The sequence below is a fragment of the Lampetra planeri genome, chromosome 56, assembly GCF_965212315.1.
Source record: "Lampetra planeri chromosome 56, kcLamPlan1.2.h2, whole genome shotgun sequence".
In the NCBI taxonomy this organism is placed as follows: Eukaryota; Metazoa; Chordata; class Hyperoartia; order Petromyzontiformes; family Petromyzontidae; genus Lampetra; species Lampetra planeri.
In genome coordinates this window covers 1367778-1388951 of record NC_136162.1, presented here as the reverse complement: position 1 = coordinate 1388951, position 21174 = coordinate 1367778, and the positions used below count along the sequence as shown (strand labels likewise).

Genomic DNA, 21174 nt, shown 5'->3' with positions numbered 1-21174 from the left:
TTAGCAATAGCATCATCATCATTGTCAGCAACAGCAGCAATAGCATCATCGTCAGCTGCAGTAGCATAGTCATCGTCAGCTGCAGTAGCATCGTCATTGTTAGCATCATCAGCAGTAGGATTCCAGCGGTGGCCGTGACAGTGCTCTGTCCAGCAGCAGCAGCTGCAGCAGCTGCAGCAGCAGCAGCTGCAGCAGCAGCAGCAGCCTGTTCAGAGTTAACGGAAGCTCCTGGGGCATGGGACAGAAACCCAAGAGGGCCCATCGACGCACCTTGATGGCCGGACTGATGATGTTCTCAGTGTTGACTCCCAGGTAGATGCTCCGTTCCTTCCTGCGCCGCGGGAAAAAACACAAAGACAAAGATCCCCCGTGTAGCCTTTCACGCGCTGCAGGGGAGGCAAGTGCCGTCATCGCCAGAACGGGACGTCACACATCGCAACAGATAATCATTTGAGGCCGAGTCGACCTAGGGGAGGGTGCCGGCACCGTCACACATCGCAACGGATAACACTGGTCAGCTCACTTTTTCTGGCATAGGGTATTCCAACGGTTGTAAGGTGATTTTGGGGTGCCGATTCCAAATCTGGCATCAGTTTTTGTCCATCACATCAGGTTTTTGAGACTGCGGAAGAAAAATATTAAATAAATGTGGATATCTACATAAAATGATATTGTAAACACACTATCCTCAAAATACAGCACCATATTTTAACACTAAAGCAGTCACTGACTCGCAACAACTTGCAATCATAAGTGACAGAGTTAATTTCGGGTAAAATCAATGAAAATGGGGTATGCCGATAGCATAAACATGAGATGTGATAGAGCAAATCTGAGATCACATTTGGAATCAGCACCCTGAAAATAGTCTTTAACAGCTGCAAAAGTCCAGGCCAGAAAAATGTTCTCTTTTTTTGTTGACCAATGTAATCATTTGAGGCCGAGTCGACCTAGGGGAGGGTGCCGGAACGGTTCGCGTGTTTCGTCGCCGACGTTGGCAGCGGATGGGAATCGAAACTCGGGTCGCCGTGTTTCTAGCGCAGCGCGCTAACCGCTGGGCCACCGCTCTCTCCGCAAAGATACAAAAAAAAGTTCAGCCGGTGGTTCGACTCAACTGGGGCTACTAGAGCGGGGCTGTAATCGAAAAGCTAAAAAAATCGGATTACTAAAGTAATCGGATTACTCCGGTAATATGAATGCTCAAGTAATCGGAATGGTCAACTGATCCAAATGCTCAAGTAATCGGATTACTCCGGTAATAGGAATGCTCAAGTAATCAGAATGGTCAACTGATCCGATTGCTCAAGTAATCGGATTACTCCGGTAATCGGAATGCTCAAGTAATCGGAATGGTCAACTGATCCGATTGCTCAAGTAATCGGATTACTCCGGTAATAGGAATGCTCAAGTAATCGGAATGGTCAACTGATCCGAATGCTCAAGTAGTCGGATTACTCCGGTAATCGTAATGCTCAAGTAATCGGAATGGTCAACTGATCCGATTGCTCAAGTAATCGGATTACTCCGGTAATCGGAATGCTCAAGTAATCGGAATGTTCAACCGATCCGATTGCCCATGTAATCGGATTACTCTGCTAATTTGATTACTAAAGAAATCTCATTACTCGGGTGATAAAAAATACTCAAGCAATCCGATTACTCGCGTATCGTCACCGCCATCGTCACCATCGTCACCATCAACAACAACCGTCATTCAGCCTCCCCACATGCCCCCTCCCACCGCCCCACCTTCTCTCCGCCCGCTCCTTCTTCTTGAGCATCGCGTCGAGGTCCGTCAACGCCTCTTGAAGCTTCACGCACAGCTTCTTCTGCCGGTGGGGGACGGGGAGAGGAACGATGTTAATTACCTCGCCTGGTATGCAGGAGGTCGTGTTCATTCCTGCGCCCCCTCTATCCGGCCAAACGGAAGCTGCTTGGGGCATGCGGTGGGCTGGGCACGCGAGCTCACGCGCACGCACACACTCACTCGCACACACTCATGCTCAAGCAATCACTTACTCACGCAATCACTCACTCACACTCACTCACGTAATCACTTACTCACACACTCACTCACGCAATCACTCACTCATTCACACACTCTTACTCACGTAATCACTCACTCACTCACTCACACACTCACGTAATCACTCACTCACGTAATCACTCGCTCACTCACACACTCACTCACACTCTTACTCACACACTCTTACTCACGCAATCACTCACTCATTCACACACTCTTACTCACGCAATCACTCACTCACTCACACACTCTTACTCACGTAATCACTCACTCACTCACACACTCACGTAATCACTTACTCACTCACACACTCTTACTCACGTAATCACTCACTCACTCACACACTCTGCAGAACGGGTAGAACACACAAACTCTACACACACACACTCTCACTCACACTCACTCACTCGCACACTCTGCAGAACAGGGGAAGAACATACAAACTCTACACACACACATTACTCTCACTCACACTCATTCACTCAACAGGGGGAGAACACACAAACTCTACCCACACACATTACTCTCACTCACACTCATTCACTCAACAGGGGGAGAACACACAAACTCTACCCACACACATTACTCTCACTCACACTCATTCACTCACACACTCTGCAGAACAGGGGGATCACTGACTAACTCCAAGCGGCAGGGCGCCCGAGTCGAGAATCGAAACTCGGCTGACGCTTGTTGACTGTGCGGGCACGAGGCGATGCCACTGCCGCCCACTTGCTGGAGCACTCAACCCTAAACCCCGCCCCCCACCCTCGCTAGCGGCACATGGTGGGCGGTTGGACGGGTTCGCGTGGGACGTACGTGCTCACAGGGCGGGCAGTACCACTCCCCGTCGGGGATGAGCATGAGCGGGGGGCGCAGGCATGCCGTGTGGTAGCCGCTGTCGCACGAGTCACACAGCAGGATCTGCACACACACACAGAGAGACGCGCGCACGGGCAGAATCGTCAACATCATCATCAGTTTCGATTTGAAGCTTTCGTGACTGCAGGGATTCATCTTCTTGGTTCTTTCGGTAAAGTCACGTAGAATGGAAATAATAAAATAAACATGATAAAATAATTATCACGACGTTTCGGCCACAACGCAAGCAGCCGTCCACAGGTGAAGAATAGGTCTGTCGAGAAGACAGAGTCTGAATGAAACAACCCCAGGCTTGGAGCGTCTATTTAAGCTGGGTTGGAGGGGGAAGAGCGCCTTGACAAAACCCCCCGCCCACCTCCTAGTGATAGGGCCGGGAGGTATGCGGTCAACAATGCTTGACTCAGGGAGGAGGACGCCCCTGCCATGCATAGTCCCATGGGATGTTGGCTATCAACAACAAGGCAACTCCTATGACTAATTGGGAATGGGACGCAAGCGTAGGATTGATCACCCTGTCGCTGGCCACCTTTGGGGAGGGTGTATAGTGTGAAAGGCCGAAACACCCTAGGAACCAAAGGTTCACTACTGACGATGCGCTCCCCAAATTTCACCAGGCTCACTGTTCATGAACTCTTGGAAGTGCTTGCACAAAGGATAGTAACATCTCATCCTGTGTTCTTGGAATCTAATCCCATATCTGCATTTCCCATAAATATGCTAAATTCCTCTTGATATGCAAATTATTTTGTCAAGGCGCTCTTCCCCCTCCAACCGAGCTTAAATAAACGCTCCAAGCCTGGGGTTATTTCATTCAGACTCTGTCTTCTCGACAGACCTATTCTTCACCTGAGGACGGCTGCTTGCGTTGTGGCCGAAACGTCGTTAGAATGATTTTATGTTTATTTTTATTATTTTATTATTTCCATTCTACGTGACTTTACCAAAAGAACCAAGAAGATCATCATCAGTGGGAAGAGAAGCAGTGGCGGCGATGGAAGCGGCAGCAGCAGCAGCATCATCAGTAGTAGTAGAAGCAGCAGCAGTAAAAGCATCAGTCAGTAGATCGTCAGCAGCAGGATCATCGTTAGCATCAGCAGAAGTAGCACCATCGCCATCATTACCATCACCAGCATTGCCATCAGCAGCAATAGCATAAATAGCAACAGCATTATCATCAGCAGCGGCATCATTTGCATCATTTGCATCACCATCACCACCAGCAGCAATATCAGCAGCAGCACACATATTGGGCGATTTGCCAGAATATTCTGTCAAATCGCTCGATGATGCCGGTTCATGTAATAACCAGCGAAACGTCGTACAACTCAAATTGTAAATGTTGTGGATTTACTCTCCAACACACCGGCGGGCTGAAGTAATAGCTAAATTGGTGTTTTGTTTTACGTGACAAATCTCTTACCAATTGGCTGTGTCGGGTGGTGGAGGGTTACGACACATCAATACTTACGCGATCAAACCCAGAAACATTTATCGATAGATATAAAAGGGAAATTTGTGAATATGTGCGTCTGTTCGAAATGTTTAGCATACTTCCCAACATGCAACAAACTTTAAATTTGGCATGTGGGTAGCTTCCAGACTGTACACAATGCAAAAAGTATTAAAATAGACTTTTGTATTTGGGGGGGGGGGGGGGGGGGCAATAATGGATATAATATTTTGCACGGCAAGTGAGCGGTGACGTCACATCTGTGATTGGAATCGCTCGTCTATAGGGGAAACAGGGGGATTGGGATCGCTCGTCTATAGGGGACACTGGGGGATTGGAATCGCTCGTTTATAGGGGACACGGGGGATTGGGATCGCTTTTCTATAGAGGGCACGGGGGATTGGGATTGCTCGTTTATAAGGCACATGGGGGGATTGGGATCGCTCATCTATAGGGGACATGGGGAGATTAGGATCGCTCGTTTATAGGGGACACGGTGGATTTAGTATTATAGTTAACTTGGCCCCATCAGTCTGCGTGGTCGATAGTGGCTGTGCGGAGGGGTGGTGGTGGTGGTGGGATCGTCACTCTCGTGGGGCCCGTACCAGCTCAGGATGGTTGGAGAGTCCACACTTCTTACAGGGATCCTCCTCAACCACCTCCACGTGCTCCTGCCCGCTGTCCCGCCCCTCCTTCCCTTCCTCCTCCGCCTCCCCTCCCTCCTCCTCCTCGTCCTCCTCCTCCTCCTCCTCATCCTCCTCTTCGCCATCCACATCCCCGCCCTCCGCCTCGCCGCCGCCCTCCGTCGCCTTGGCCTCGTCGGCGCGCCGCTCGGCGGGCGCGAGCCGGGGCCACCGCGCCCCGCCGTAGACGATGCCGTCCCCCTCGTCGTCGTCGTCGTCGCGCTGCAGGCCGTCCATCAGGAACTCCTCCTCCTCCTGCTCCTGCTCGTCATCCTCGTCCTCGCTCTCCGTGTCCGCGTTGCACCACCGCGACCAACGCTTGCGCTTGCTCCGGCCGCCGGCGCCACGCGGGCGCTTGTTGGCGCCTTGCCGTCGGCCCGGCGTGCGCTGGTGACCGTGGTGGTGACGGCAGTGGCGGTGATGGTAGAGGTAGTGGATATGGTGGTGGTGGTAACAGTGGTGGTAAGGGTGATGATGGTGGTAGTGGCGGTGATGGTGGTGGTAGTGGATATGGTGGTGGTGGTAGTGGATATGGTGGTGGTGGTAAGGGTGATGATGGTGGTAGTGGTGGTGATGGTAGTGGATATGGTGGTGGTAACAGTGGTGGTAAGGGTGATGATGGTGGTAGTGGCGGTGATGGTGGTGGTAGTGGCGGAAGAAGTGGCGGTGGTAGATATAGTGGTGGCGGTTGTAACAGTGGCGGTGGAAGTGGTTTTGACGGTGGTGATGATGGTGGTAATGGCGGTGATGGTGGTGGGTAGTGGCGGTGGTAACGGTAGAGAGCACGTGAGATGAAGGTGATGACAAAGATAACATCGTTAACATCAGAGGCAATAACTCCGTCGTCATCAAGCGCATACAAAGCGGCAACATCACGACAATCGCTGTGCCTTTTGTGTGGCATGGCGGCCTTCATAGGTGCTACTCGCTAACAGCACTTGCCCCTACAGTCCGGTAAGGCTACAGGGGGATCTTCGTTTCGTGGTGTATGGGGAGCGGCGGCGCAGTGGTTCGCGTGCTGCGCTACAAGCCTCGTGACCCGAGTTCAATTCCCGCTCACGGCCAGTGACAATTATCTGGACGGGTACTGGTACCTGGTGCTGTGTGGAAGCATCACCACGAGGGAGACAAAGGCGTCCGGGCGTGCTGCTGGCCACCCACCCCCCTCGTGTGCTGTGCCGGTCTCAATGGGTGCTACTCGCTAACAGCACTTGCCTCGTATGGTGTGTGGCGTTTGCTTGTTTTCCCCCTGTTCTGCAGGGTGTGTGAGTGGAGGTAACGGGACAGACCCAGGTGCCATGGGGTAGACTGAATGAGATGACTGGCCGATACACGACGGGCGCCTTCGACTGTGCCAACTCGCCGCGTTCCAGCCGCCTGGCGCTCCACTCGTTGTTGCCGAGTTCACCACGTACATAGATACGTGATCATCATCACCATCCATGGGCAGATAGCCCTTCGTAGGTGTCCAATGCATATTCTTCCTTTTGTTGTTTCCACTATAGTCTCTGTCTTGTGCCAATATGCTCAAGTAGTGCACATCATAGTCGTGTAGTGTATAGTCATGTATATTATAGTGTATAGCGTAGTGTATAGTGCAGTGTATCATAATCATCACGACCCATGGGCAGATAGCCTTTTAATGCATATTTTGCCATTTGTTGTTTCCGCGTTCCTCTCTGTCTTGTGCCAGCCAATATGACTCAAGTAGTGCACATCATAGTAGTGTAGTGTATAGTGTAGTGCATAGTAGTGTATAGTGCAGTATATCACCATCACCACGACCCATGGGTGTCCAATGCACATTTCGTCATTTGTTGTTTCCACTTTCCTCTGTCTTGTGCCAGCCAATATGACTCAAGTAGTGCCACATGCTTCTGGCACCAATCTCTCATGCACCGTAACAACAATATCCAAATGAAAAAAGAAAAAAGTGGCCCGGCGCCGCCACCAGTCCCACTCACCTTGCGCTTGACGGCCTCCTGCCTCGACCCCTGCGACCTCCCCACGTCCCCGGCCACGTCGCTCCGGCCACGTTTCCCCTTCATCTCTTTCGCCGCCGCCGCCTCCGATGCCGCCGATGTTGCGGCCGCCCCCGCTTCGTCGTAGCTCGGCGGGGGCAGGCGCGAGATCCGCGTCGACCTCCGCAGAGTCCACCTCGGCTCCCCTCCTCCCTCCCCCTCTTCTCCGCCCTCTCCTCCCTCCCGCTGCTCGCTCTCCTGCCCGGCCGACGGCAGCTTGCTCCTCTCCACCACCCTCGCCTTCCCGCGGCCGCCGCGCCTCTTTCCGCCGCCCCTGCCAGGGGCGGCCGCCCGGCCGGCGTCGCAGTCTGGAGGCCTCAAATCGTCGGCGTCCATTTGGCGACCCGCGGACGCCGTGTCCTCCTCCTCGCCGCTGACTCCCGGCGTCGTCTCCGTCGCCGTTTCGAGCCGGCCGGCGTCCGCGGGCGTTGCCGACGATTCTGGTTTAGCCGAATCTCCTGCCGCTTCGGCGGCCTCGGGCTGCGCCGGCTCGTTGGCAGTCCGCTGCTGGGCCTCGGGGTCCTCCGGGGGGAGGCGGACGTCGGGGTCTTTGCCGTCGTTCTTTGAAGAGTGGCCTCCTCTCTCCGCTGATTTCCCGCAGTCCTCCCGCTCCTCCTCCTGGTTCTCCTCCTTGTCCTCCTCTGACCGTTCCTTCACAATCTTCTTCTTCTCGCTCGCGGGTTCCTTCGAGGACTCGTCCTGGCCGTGCACTCGGAAGTTTGTGTCCAGGTGTGACTCCCGACCCGTAACCCCCGGTCCTGCTGGCTCTACTCCTTCTCCATCGGCTATTTTGACCGGGTGCCCCTCGCCCTCCGAAGCCCCTTCGTCCAGTTTGTCGTCTGCGCCAGAAGATTTGTCACCTTGTAGGCCGCGGGCTCCGTCAGCATTGTGCTCACCAATATCAGCGCCAGCATTGCCGTCAGCTGTGCCATCAGCAGCAAGGATCCTGTCAACGCGACCACCATCGCCACCATCGGCTCCACCAACAACTTCACCTCCAGCTCCACCGACACCGAGCTCATCACGACGAGCGGCTGCAACAGCAGCATCACCAGCGCGGTCTCCTTCGCGATCGCAAGACTCGTCGACGTTGAGGGAATCATCTTCGTCGTCGTCCCCGCCGACGTTGGGTGCTGAGCTGACAGAAGAGGTGGCGTCTCCTCTGCCATCTCTCCCGTTAGCCTGGTCTCCAACGACGCCGCCCCCATCTCCACCCTCGGTTTGAGCGTCAACGGAATCGGCTGTCTTCTTGGCTCCACCAATAATTACATCGTCTTCTCCACCCTCGACTTCATCAACTGTGGCAACAATTCCCTTTTCTAGTTCTTTAACTTCGTCAACACCTTTCATTTCGTCAACACGACCCTTGACTTTACGAATGCCACCATAATCTCCACCTTTGAGTTGCTCCACACTAGCCACATCTCCCTTCTTGCATTGATTATCACCAGCAACATCTCCCTTCTTGAGTTGATCAACACCAGCAACGTCTCTCTTCTTGAGATGATCAACACCAGCCACATCTCCCTTCTTGAGTTGATCAACACCAGCAACGTCTCTCTTCTTGAGATTATCAACACCAGCCCCATCTCCCTTCTTGAGATGATCAACACCAGCCACATCTCCCTTCTTGAGTTGATCAACGCCAGTCACAAGTCCCTTCTTGAGATGATCCACACCAGCAACATCTCCCTTCTTGAGATGATCAACACCAACATCTCCCTTCTTCAGTTGATCAACACCAGCCACATCTCCCTTCTTGAGATGATCAACACCAACGTCTCCCTTCTTGAGTTGATCACCACCAGACACATCTCCCTTCTTGAGATGATCAACACCAACATCTCCCTTCTTCAGTTGATCAACATCAGCCACATCTCCCTTCTTGAGATGATCAACACCAACGTCTCCCTTCTTGAGTTGATCACCACCAGACACATCTCCCTTCTTGAGATGATCAACACCAACATCTCCCTTCTTCAGTTGATCAACATCAGCCACATCTCCCTTCTTGAGATGATCAACACCAATGTCTCCCTTCTTGAGTTGATCAACACCAGCCGCGTCTCCCTTCTTGAGTTGACCAACACCCGCCACATCTCCCTTCTTGAGTTGATCAACACCCGCCACATCTCCCTTCTTGAGTTGATCAACACCAACATCTCCCTTCTTGAGATTATCAACACCAGCCCCATCTCCCTTCTTGAGATGATCAACACCAGCCACATCTCCCTTCTTGAGTTGATCAACGCCAACATCTCCCTTCTTGAGATTATCAACACCAGCCCCATCTCCCTTCTTGAGATGATCAACACCAGCCACATCTCCCTTCTTGAGATGATCAACACCAGTCACATCTCCCTTTTTGAGTTGATCAACGCCAACATCTCCCTTCTCGAGATTATCAACACCAGCCCCATCTCCCTTCTTGAGTTGATCAACGCCAGCCACATCTCCCTTCTTGAGTTGATCAACGCCAACATCTCCCTTCTTGAGTTGATCAACGCCAGCAACATCTCCCTTCTTGAGATGATCCACACCAGCAACATCTCCCTTCTTGAGATGATCCACACCAGCAACATCTCCCTTCTTGAGATGATCAACACCAACATCTCCCTTCTTCAGTTGATCAACATCAGCCACATCTCCCTTCTTGAGATGATCAACACCAACATCTCCCTTCTTCAGTTGATCAACACCAGCCACATCTCCCTTCTTGAGATGATCAACACCAACGTCTCCCTTCTTGAGTTGATCAACACCAGCCGCGTCTCTCTTCTTGAGTTGATCAACACCCGCCACATCTCCCTTCTTGAGATGATCAACACCAGTCAAGTCTCCCTTCTGGAATTGATCAACACCAACATCTCCCTTCTTGAGTTGATCAACACCAACATCTCCCTTCTTGAGTTGATCAACACCAGCTGCATCTCTCTTCTTGAGATGATCAACACCAACATCTCCCTTCTTGAGTTGATCAACACCAACATCTCCCTTCTTGAGTTGATCAACACCAGCCACGTCTCCCTTCTTGAGCTGATCAACACCAACATCTCCCTTCTTGAAATGACCACCAACATCTCCCTTCTTGAGATGATCAACACCAGCCGCGTCTCCCTTCTTGAGATGATCAACACCAGCAACATCTCTCTTCTTGAGTTGATCAACGCTAGCCACATCTCCCTTCTTGAGTTGATCAACACCAGCCACATCTCCCTTCTTGAGTTGATCAACACCAACGTCTCCCTTCTTGAGTTGATCAACACCAGCCACATCTCCCTTCTTGAGTTGATCAACACCAGCCACATCTCCCTTCTTGAGTTGATCAACACCAGCCACATCTCCCTTCTTGAGTTGATCAACACCAACATCTCCCTTCTTGAGTTGATCAACATGAGCCACACTTCCCTTCTTGAGATGATCAACATGAGCAACACATCCCTTGAGTTGATCAACACCCGCCACATCTCCCTTCTTGAGTTGATCACCACCAGTCACATCTCCCTTCTTGAGATGATCAACACCAACATCTCCCTTCTTGAGTTGATCAACACCGGCCACATCTCCCTTCTTGAGTTGATCAACATAAGCCACACATCCCTTCTTGAGTTGATCAACACCAACGTCTCCCTTCTTGAGTTGATCAACAACAGCCACATCTCCCTTCTTGAGATGATCACCACCAGTCACATCTCCCTTTTTTAGTTGATCAACACCAACATCTCCCTTCTTGAGTTGATCAACACCAACGTCTCCCTTCTTGAGTTGATCAACACCAACATCTCCCTTCTTGAGATGATCACCACCAGTCACATCTCCCTTCTCGAGTTGATCATCACCAGCCGCGTCTTCCTTCTTGAGATTATCAACACCAGCCCCATCTCCCTTCTTTAGTTGATCAACACCAGCCACATCTCTCTTCTTGAGTTGATCAACACCAACATCTCCCTTCTTGAGATGACCAACACCAGCCCCATCTCCCTTCTTGAGTTGATCAACATCAGCCACATCTCCCTTCTTGAGTTGATCAACACCAACATCTCCCTTCTTGAGATGATCAACACCAGCCACATCTCCCTTTTTGAGTTGATCAACATTAGCCGTGTCTCTCTTCTTGAGATGATCAACACCAACGTCTCCCTTCTTGAGCTGATCAACACCAGACACCTCTTTCTTCTTGAGATGATCAACACCAACGTCTCCCTTTCTGAGCTGATCAACACCAGACACCTCTTTCTTCTTGAGATGATCAACACCAACATCTCCCTTCTTGAGCTGATCAACACCAACATCTCTCTTCTTGAGATGATCAACACCAGCCACACCTTCCTTCTTGAGATGATCAACACCAACGTCTCCCTTCTTGAGATGATCAACACCAGCCACATCTCCCTTCTTGAGATGATCAACATGAGCCACATCTCCCTTCTTGAGTTGATCAACACCAGCTACATCTCTCTTTTTGAGTTGATCAACACCAGACACATCTCCCTTTTTCAGGTGATCAACATCAGCCGTGTCTCTCTTCTTGAGATGATCAACACCAACGTCTCCCTTCTTCAGTTGATCAACACCAGCCACATCTCCCTTCTTGAGTTGATCAACACCAACGTCTCCCTTCTTGAGTTGATCAACACCAACATCTCCTTTCTTGAGTTGATCAACACCAGCCACATCTCCCTTCTTGAGTTGATCAACACCAACGTCTCCTTTCTTGAGATGATCAACACCAGACACATCTCCCTTCTTGAGTTGATCAACACCATCATCTCCCTTCTTGAGATGATCAACACCAACATCTCCCTTCTTCAGTTGTTCGACACCAGCAACATCTCTCTTCTTGAGATGATCAACACCAACGTCTCCCTTCTTGAGATAATCAACACCAGCCACATCTCCCTTCTTGAGCTGATCAACACCAACATCTCTCTTCTTGAGATGATCAACACCAGCCACATCTCCCTTCTTGAGATGATCAACACCAACGTCTCCCTTCTTGAGATGATCAACACCAGCCACATCTCCCTTCTTGAGTTGATCAACACCAGCCACGTCTCCCTTCTTGAGTTGATCAACGCCAGTCACATCTCCCTTCTTGAGATGATCAACACCAACGTCTCCCTTCTTGAGATGATCAACACCAGCCACATCTCCCTTCTTGAGTTGATCAACACCAACGTCTCCCTTCTTGAGTTGATCAACATTAGCCGTGTCTCTCTTCTTGAGTTGATCAACACCAACATCTCCCTTCTTGAGTTGACCAACACCAGCCACGTCTCCCTTCTTGAGTTGATCAACACCAACGTCTCCCTTCTTGAGTTGATCAACACCAACATCTCCCTTCTTGAGATGATCAACACCAGCCACATCTCCCTTCTTGAGATGATCAACACCGGCCACATCTCCCTTCTTGAGTTGATCAACACCAACATCTCCCTTCTTCAGTTGATCAACACCAGCAACATCTCTCTTCTTGAGATGATCAATACCAACGTCTCCCTTCTTGAGATGATCAACACCAACATCTCTCTTCTTGAGATGATCAACACCAGCCACATCTCCCTTCTTGAGATGATCAACACCAACATCTCCCTTCTTGAGTTGATCAACACCAGCCACGTCTCCCTTCTTGAGTTGATCAATGCCAGTCACATCTCCCTTCTTGAGATGATCAACACCAGCGACATATCCACCCTTGACTCGATTAACACCAGTAACTTCTCCACCCTTGCCTTCATCATCTCCACTCATGATTTCATCATCTCCACGCTTGACTTCATCAACACCAGCAACATCTCCCCTCTTGAGTTCATGAGCTCCGCCAACATCTCCACCCTTGACTTCATGCGCACCGGCAACATCTCCACCCTCCAGTTTATCAGCACCACCATCTCTACTCTTGACTTCACCATCTCCACCCTCGACTACATCAACATCACCAACATCTCCACCACTGCTTTGATCGGCATCATTTCCATTATCAGTCTGACCATCGTCAGCAGCAGCACCATCTCTATCTCCAGCCCGTTCACCACCACCATCACCACCTCCTTTTCCTCCTCTATCTGGATCAACGCCAAGGGCTTCCTCGGCTTCATTCCCATATTTCTCAGCGCCAGCAGAAACAACGCCGCCGCCAATCCCACTCCTCCCCTGACCACCGGACGCCTTCCAACCATCGTCAGCCCCGGCTCCAGCTACGGCTCGACGATCGCCTCCGTCGTCGGCAGCGGTAGAGGTTCCACGGGCAACACCACCACCACTGATGCTGCCACCATCACCATCAGCAGCGTGTCCACCTCCAGCAACGGGATGGACACGTTGAGCAACGGGGGGGGTTTGGGCTCCAGCCAGAGGTCGCCCAGTCCCAACCGCGTCACCGCCCGTGCGGCCCGACGCTTTACCTCGAGCTCCGACCTGGTCGCCGGTGGGTTCATCGCAGTCTCCGGCACGATCGTCTGCTCCACCCCTCGCCCGACGGCCACCGGTACTGGCGACGCTGTCGGTTTGGTCAATAGTTGCACTGCTCGCGCCCGCAGCTGCTGGATCGCCGATGGCGACATCTCCACCGCCGACTGGATGAGCATCATCAACTCCGGCAGAATTATCAACACTGCCGTGCCCGTCTCGTCCACCGTCGGCGCCACTCATGCCAACCGCCCTGCGGTCTGCAGAGTTCACTTCCGTGCGCTCCCCACCGTCTTCCGCTGCGCCCCCGATGCCGTCATCCCAAACCGGTTCACGGCACGTTAACGGACCAGCCTCGCCACCTGGACTGGACCCGGCGCCTGAATGTGGACCAGGACCAGAAGCCGAATCTGGACCAGACCCAGGTCTTACGTCTGGACCAGACTTAGGACCCAAATCCAGGCCAGACTCGGGACGTGAATCCGGACCGGACCCTGGTCTTACATCTGGGCCAGACCCAGGACCTAAATCCGGACAGTGACGAGCCCCAACCACATGATCGGTGTCGCCAGCAGCAGCAGCAGCTGCCGTTGATCCTCTCGCCGGTTCGCCCTCCGTGTTGCCGCGGTCGCTCGCGTGCTCCTCCAGTCGTGCCGCGCCAGACGTCGCTTCCGCTGGCTTCACGGAACCCTTGCGGGCTGCGTTGGCAGCGCTCGGCCGAGTTTCCTCTTTTGGTGTTTTCGTTGTCGTTTGCGGCATCGGCCGGTGCTTCTTAGCTTTCGGCTCCTGCCGCTCCTCTTCTACGGCTCCGACAGCGCCCGCGACGACGCCCGCGGCACCCGCGTCCGGTTCTCCACCGCCGTCTCGAGCCGCCAGCGAGGAGGTGCCCGTCCCTCTCTCCCGCTCCCTTCTTGGCGCCTCTCCCCTTTCCTTATTGCCCTGGTGCCCCTCGCCCCTCGGTTTCTCCGCCCTCGTCGATACTGCCGCGCCATTCGCCTGCGCTCTGCTCGCCTCCTTGCTCGTGGCGATGGCGGCAACAGCGGAAGCGGCGGTGCCGCCACAGTCCACCACCTCCTGCAGTGACGACGTGAGAACGGCCGTGTCCTCCGAGGTTCCAGAGGGATGCTCGCCCGCATCAGCGCCGCCCCCTGCCTCCGTTGGAGGAGGGGCGGCCTCCCTCATGTACACATTGGCTACGATGACGCCCTGGCGCTGCTGCTGATGCTGCTGGTGAGAGTGGTGGTGACGCTGGTGAGAGTGACGGTGGTGGTGGTGACGGTGGTGAGGGAGGAGTGGATACGGGGCCCCAGCTCTGGCGGCCACCGCCTGCGTCTCATCGGCGCAGCGGGCCAGGTCCGCGTCCCGCGACTTCACACGGTCCGCCTCCATCGCAGTATCTTGCTTGCGCTCGTCCGAGACGGCATCGGCCAACCCCCTAGCGAATCCCTCATCGTCGTCATCGCCGTCGTCGCCGCCATCGACGTCGTCATCGTCGTCATCATCAACGCCGTGGCGCGAGGAGATCGGCCCGGTGTGCAGATTACCGAGCGGGGCTGCCTCAGTCGCTGCGTCATTATTACCGGCTTCTCCTCGTCCGCTCCGTCCACCACTGCGATCGCCCTCCTCCTCCCGCTCACCGCCGCTTTTAGGAGTGGGCAACAGGCCAATCCTCTCGCCGCCCTTCCTGTCCGCGCCGATCCACTCCACCCGGCCGCCTCCACGAGGCTCCGACTCTCTCGGCGCCGCCGCGTCGCCGCGCTCCGCATTCTCACAATGCCGAGCCGCCGTTTCCCCACAATCCTTTGCAGGAGACTCCTCCGCGCCGGTTTCCTCCTTAACAACCGCGCCTGCGTCTGACGGCGCCTCCCGCTTAAAGCCCAGCCTCGGCCCGGCCTCGCGGACCGGCGAACTTAACGTGACTTCCGGCTTCACGGCGGCGTCCCCCTCACTCTCAGCTTTACACGTCGGGCGTTCTGAGTTCGACTCCCATTTCTGGTGGCGGTGGTGGTGGCGGTGGGTGCCGGGACGATCCTGGCACTTGGCCCCGGCCTCCCAGGGCCGGGCCGGACCCGCCGTTGTCTCCGCCTCCGCCGCCGACGCCACCGCCGAGTACCGTTGAGACATCTTCAGCTCGCGTTTCTTCATTGGCAACTTCGCCTGCTTCTCCTCGCGCTGCTGCCGCTCGCTTTTGACGCCGACGCCGCTGTCGTCGTTCTCCGGCCTCGTCGCGCCAGTGACGTCGGCGTGGAATTTCTCGTCGTGTTCGTCACTTTCGGCGACGGCAGCTTCGAGTTTGACGGCGACCGGAGCGGCCTTGCTCGCCTCCACGAGGTCGGGGAGATGCGCTCGGTCGTCACCTGAAACGTTTCATCGTTAGCAAAGGGAGGAGAGAATTAATAGTTTCTGTCGTTGCTGCCGCTGTTTAAACTCAATCCAACTGTGCTATGGGGCATCCCGATGTGAGCGTTGTATCACCCTGTAAGATGTTAATACACCAAATAGACGAGACCTTTTGCAAGGAATCAAGTATGCATTAACCACACACAGTACTTGTAGTGAACATGGAAATAAACTATCTTTTTTAAACTTGATTTGGAGCTTTCGTGACTGCATGAATTACTTTTTGGTTCTTTCGGTAAAGTCACGAAGAAAATAAATAAATTAAATAATAGAATACGACGTTTCGATTGCAACACAAGCAATCATCAGCAGGTACGAACGAATGAAAAAAACAAACCTAGTAAACCAAGCCATAAGCCCCGCGGTGAGCAAGTGAAATTCCTTTTTCACATCCGTCAACTATAAATTTGTTTAATTAGCTATTTAGTGCGTTTTTTGTGCGCTTTACTTTTATTTATTTCTGACAGGCGCACGACCATACCAACTCACGCGCCTTTAGTGGGGGGGACGGCCCATGCCAAGTCGTACGCCTTCGGTGGGAGTGAGGGGGACATTTTCTTTCACGTTAAAAATGCTATAAATATACACTAAACGCTGACGTTAATTCTTCAGTGTGATGTCCCCTACACCCCGATGCGTGCAGTTATTACTACGAAACAGTCGCTAGATGCTACCACTATAGGCCGTAGATATTACTGCAGAGCGGCAGGGGAGATCGTGGCTGGGGGGGGGGGGGGTAGCAGCCCAGCCCCAGCCTGCCAAGGTGCCACCTCGGCCGGCTGGACAATCTAGGCGAGGCCGGAGACTCTGCACGGGACTAGGCCTCACCACGTCACTCTGTCAGGTGAGTACTTTGTGTCGATAAATGCTGCTATAGTCAGCATGTACTACTGTAGTGATAGCAGGTACCACCACAGTCGGTATGCACTGCTGTAATCATAGCAGATACCATCACAGTATGCACTGCTGTTAGATTTGTAAGAGTAGGTTTGAAATTTTTTTTTTAACTGGGCAACGCCGGGTACTTCCCGCTAGTGAAAAGGTATCTCATGATATAGTTGTTCACCCCGAGCTATAATTGCTTTGATACGTGCATTGTCTTTGTACTGGTCGCCTTTTGGCGCTCTCTAATGTGACACTGGTGATGAGACTAGGCCATAAAGAAGGCTGTCTCCGATGTAGACCAATCAGTTTTAAAGTCAATGAATATATTATCAGAGCTTACGTGTTAAAATGTTTGTTTGCATGTTCACCACAAGTACGCGTGATTAATGCAGACTTGATTCCTTTCAAAAGGTATCTATTTGGTGTGTGAACATTTTAACACCTCCTGTTATATTGCCAATAAGGGTAAAACCTATTCTTATTTTTCGGATCACCCTCTGTTATACGACAGCTGTAGCAAAAATTACATTCCCGCCACCCTGGGTAAACAAGCATAATAATTATAATAATCTTAAAAAATGTCATCGCTACCAAATATTAACTGTTGTTGCTGCTCCCCCGTTATGTCATGAACTGAGGTTTTAATAAATAGTTATCCCCATTTTATGGACCAGTGACACGAAATCTCACAGGACCTGCACGAAACTCCTCTGTGTTAGAAAATGGAACCCACGGAAGTGGATATCACAGATCTACCACTGAGATTCCTTTTTCTTCGAGTGACACTCTGGTCCAGACAGAATGGCCCATGGAAATGGATATCAAAGAGTTACCTCTGAGATCCACTTCTTCTACAAGTTGCACTGGTCCAGACAGAATGGCCCACAGAAGCGGATATCACAGATCTACCTCTGAGATCCACTTCTTCTTCGAGTGACACTCTGGTCCAAACAAAATGGCCCACATAAGTGGATATCACAGATCTACATCTGAGATCCCTTCTTCTGCAAGTGACACTCTGGTCCACACATTGTCACTGGTCCACACACACAGTAGAGGGCGGCACAATCCCACTCGCTCTGCCACGTGAGAGTAATGTTTGTTGCATGACAGTCAAACCGCATTTTATTTGTTATTCTCAGAGATGGATTTTAGCCAAATTGGGTGCAGAACCAAATGTAAATGTCAAGTTTGTTTCGTGTAGTCTTTGGCGAGAGGGCTGATGTAATTAACTGGCTACACCTGTGAAGCCAGTTTAATTACAACTCTGTAAATCAATGGGTCTCCCTGCGAGTCTGTGGATCTCTATTAAGCCTTTCCAATTCGGATGATGTACGTCGTCGGAACAGAGCTGGAAGAGAAACTAAAATAAAATAACTTAATCGGTACCAAGGCTCCTACAAGGCCATGCGGCAGGGCGTGTGGCACAGTTTGGCGCTGGCTATCGTAGAGTGAAAAATATTTAATAATAATAATAAAGAAATGATCAATGAAAATAACTCAATTAAATCACGACGTTTCGGAGGCAACACAAGTCTCCGTCTTCAGGTGGGACCGTCACAGCTAAATTTACTGTATCAAGTGAAAAGAAAACCATGTTGCCTCCGAAACGTCGCGATTTAATTTAGTTATTTTCATTAATTATTATTTTATTATTATATTTTTTTACCTACGTGACTTTACCGGAAAAACCTAAGAGTATGAATCCTTGCAGTCACGAAAGCTTCAAATCTAGAATTATCGTAGAGTGGCGGCGATCTTGTCGCTATATGGTTATCTGCGGTAACAATGTCTTTAAAAACAACAGCGCCACACCTCTCCAAGTATAATTAATGCTGAGCCGCTTACGAGTTCCGAGATTCAGCGGTGAACGGGACACCCACCCTGCAACTTTAAGATGTCTCGGAACGGGAAAGGGTGAATGAATGGGTCTCTGGGCAAGTCTGTGGTTCTCTATGCAGCTATCTCGAAGGGCTGTTAACTACCTCGCCTGGTATACAGGTCATGGGTTAGATCCTGACCCTGAAGCCTGTTGTACATCTAGAATCAACATCACCACACGTTTACAGCATTTGGGCTGCTGTAAGCATCCACGTGATGAAAAGCCACCTGGTTCAGAGAGGCGATCATTTGTGGTGGCCGGGTCACTTTTGAAAAAAAGCTGCATAGCTCAGTAGGTCTCACCTGGCAAAATAAACGAATAAATACACAAAGTCACTCGAATAAATTTCGATTTAAAGCTTCCGTGACTGCAGGGATTCATCTTCTTGGTTCTTTCGGTAAAGTCACGTAGAAGGGAAATAATAAAATAATAAAAATAAAACATTATAAAATATTAAATTTCGATTTGAAGCTTTCGTGACTGCAGGGATTCATCTTCTTGGTTCTTTCGGTAAAGTCACGTAGAAGGGAAATAATAAAATAATAAAAATAAAACAATAATTCTCACGACGTTTCGGCCACAACGCAAGCTGCTGCAGCTCCTTACTATTAAAATTCCTTCCCTCTATTACTGCTAACCCTACTCCCTCGCTTTGATGCTGCTAATCCTGCATACTGCATAATGCACGGGCATAATATGACTTTGAAACCCCACCCCACCTCCTACGCATTCCACAAGTAGTGACTAATCCCATATCTGCATTTTCCATAAATATGCAAAATTCCGCTTGATATGCAAATTCCTTTGTCAAGGCACCCCTTCCCCCCCTCCAACCCAGCTTAAATATACACTGCCAAGCCTGGTGGTGCCCATTCAGACGCTGTCTTTCCGACAGATCTGTTCTTCACCTGAGGACGGCTGCTTGCGTTGTGGCCGAAAAGTCGTGGGAATTGTATTTTATTACGTTTTATTTTTACTATTTTATTATTTCCCTTCTACGTGACTTTACCGAAAGAACCAAGAAGATCACTCGAATAAATTACAACCCGAGATGCAAGTGCGGTTTGGCAATGGCCGTCAAGACGTTTGGGGCCTTTTGGGCCCGAGTTCGTCAACCGTACACGCATGTACACGTCTATCGAAAAACATGAACAACTCCCCCACAACTCGAACCTGATTCCTTCTTCGTCGCCGCCGCCGCGCCCTCTTCCGCCTTCCCGGAGAGAGCCGCTGGCTCCTGCGGGGACTCTCCACAGTGCCGCTCGTCCCCTGGCTCGGCCTTCACCACCTCGCCACCTCCAACCCCCCGGCCAGCGGCCCCCTGGACTCCGCAAAGCCTCTCGATGGCCCCTTGCCTCTGCTCTTGAGACGAATCGTGCTGCTGCTGATTCTCTTGCTTCTGTTGCTGCTGCTGCTGCTGATTCTCTTGATTCTCTTGCTGCTGCTGTCGATTCTCTTGCTTCTCTTGCCTCTGTTGCTGCTGATCCTCCTGCTGCTGCTGCTCCTTCACCCGGCGATCGTCGTCTGGGGAGCAGGGTTGCTCGTGCGAACGATCAACCTCGGCTTTCTGTCCACACGCATCTGTGACGGGCGTCTCTGCGTCCGTCTGCGATTGCTGCCGCCGCCGCCGCTCTGAGTCGGCGGTCTCCGCGCTCGCCGGATCCTCGGCGCACGGCGATCCGGATCCGGCCGAGCCGGACAAGGATGCCGAGGCCTCCTGGCCGGGCGCGGCGAGGGGGCTGTCGCCGGATTCGCCGCAGCCTCTGTCGTCCACCTCCACCTGAGCCTTGAGCAGCTGCACCACCTCGGCCAGTTGACCGCGGTCCCTGGTAGGGGTGGGAGTGATAGACTCACCTCGCTCACCTATTCGTTCGCTCACTCACCCGCTCATGCACTCACTCACTCACTCATCCATTCACTCACCCACTCACTCATCCACTTACTCACCCGCTGAGTTATTCACTCACCCACCCAACAACTCATTTACCCACTCACTCACCGGAAGATGAGTCTCCAGGAGGCCTCGTCATCCTGCTCCTCCGTGTAAAGGCGCACTTTGAAGTCGTCGCTCATCCACTCACCCACCCACTCACCCACTAACCCTTCCCACTGACCCACCCACCCACCCACTCACCCACTGACCCACCCACTCACCCAATGACCCACCCACTCACCCACTGACTCACTGATCCACGCACTCACCCACTGACCCACCGACCTGCTCACCCACCCGCTCACCCACCCGCTCACCCACCCACGAGTCTCCAAGAGGCCTCGTCATCCTGCTCCTCCGTGTAGAGGCGCACGTTGAAGTTGTCGCCCACCCACCCACGAACCCACCCACTGACCCACCCACCCACTGACCCACCCACCGACTCACCCACTGACCCACCTACTCACTCACTGACCCAGCCACTCACCCACTGACCCAGCCACTCACCCACCGACCTGCTCACCCACCCGCTCACCCACCCACTCACTCACCCACCCACCCACCCACCAACCCACCCACTCACCCACCCACTCACTCACTCACC

General features: G+C 52.3%; 1 protein-coding gene across 1 annotated transcript in view; it reads right to left on the bottom strand.

Annotated features, from left to right (window-relative positions):
- Positions 1 to 14: 14 nt before the first annotated feature.
- Positions 15 to 21174, bottom strand: part of LOC144735641 (uncharacterized) — a 32556-nt gene continuing 11396 nt past the window's right edge. Inside the window, exons 7-12 of the mRNA XM_078618091.1 lie at positions 19811 to 20463; positions 7006 to 15827; positions 4964 to 5428; positions 2846 to 2950; positions 1750 to 1829; positions 15 to 331 (exon numbers count right to left, since the gene is read on the bottom strand). Of these exons, the coding sequence (XP_078474217.1) occupies positions 109 to 331; positions 1750 to 1829; positions 2846 to 2950; positions 4964 to 5428; positions 7006 to 15827; positions 19811 to 20463 (10348 nt within the window). The 3' untranslated portion in view covers positions 15 to 108. The remainder of the gene's footprint in view (positions 332 to 1749; positions 1830 to 2845; positions 2951 to 4963; positions 5429 to 7005; positions 15828 to 19810; positions 20464 to 21174) is intronic.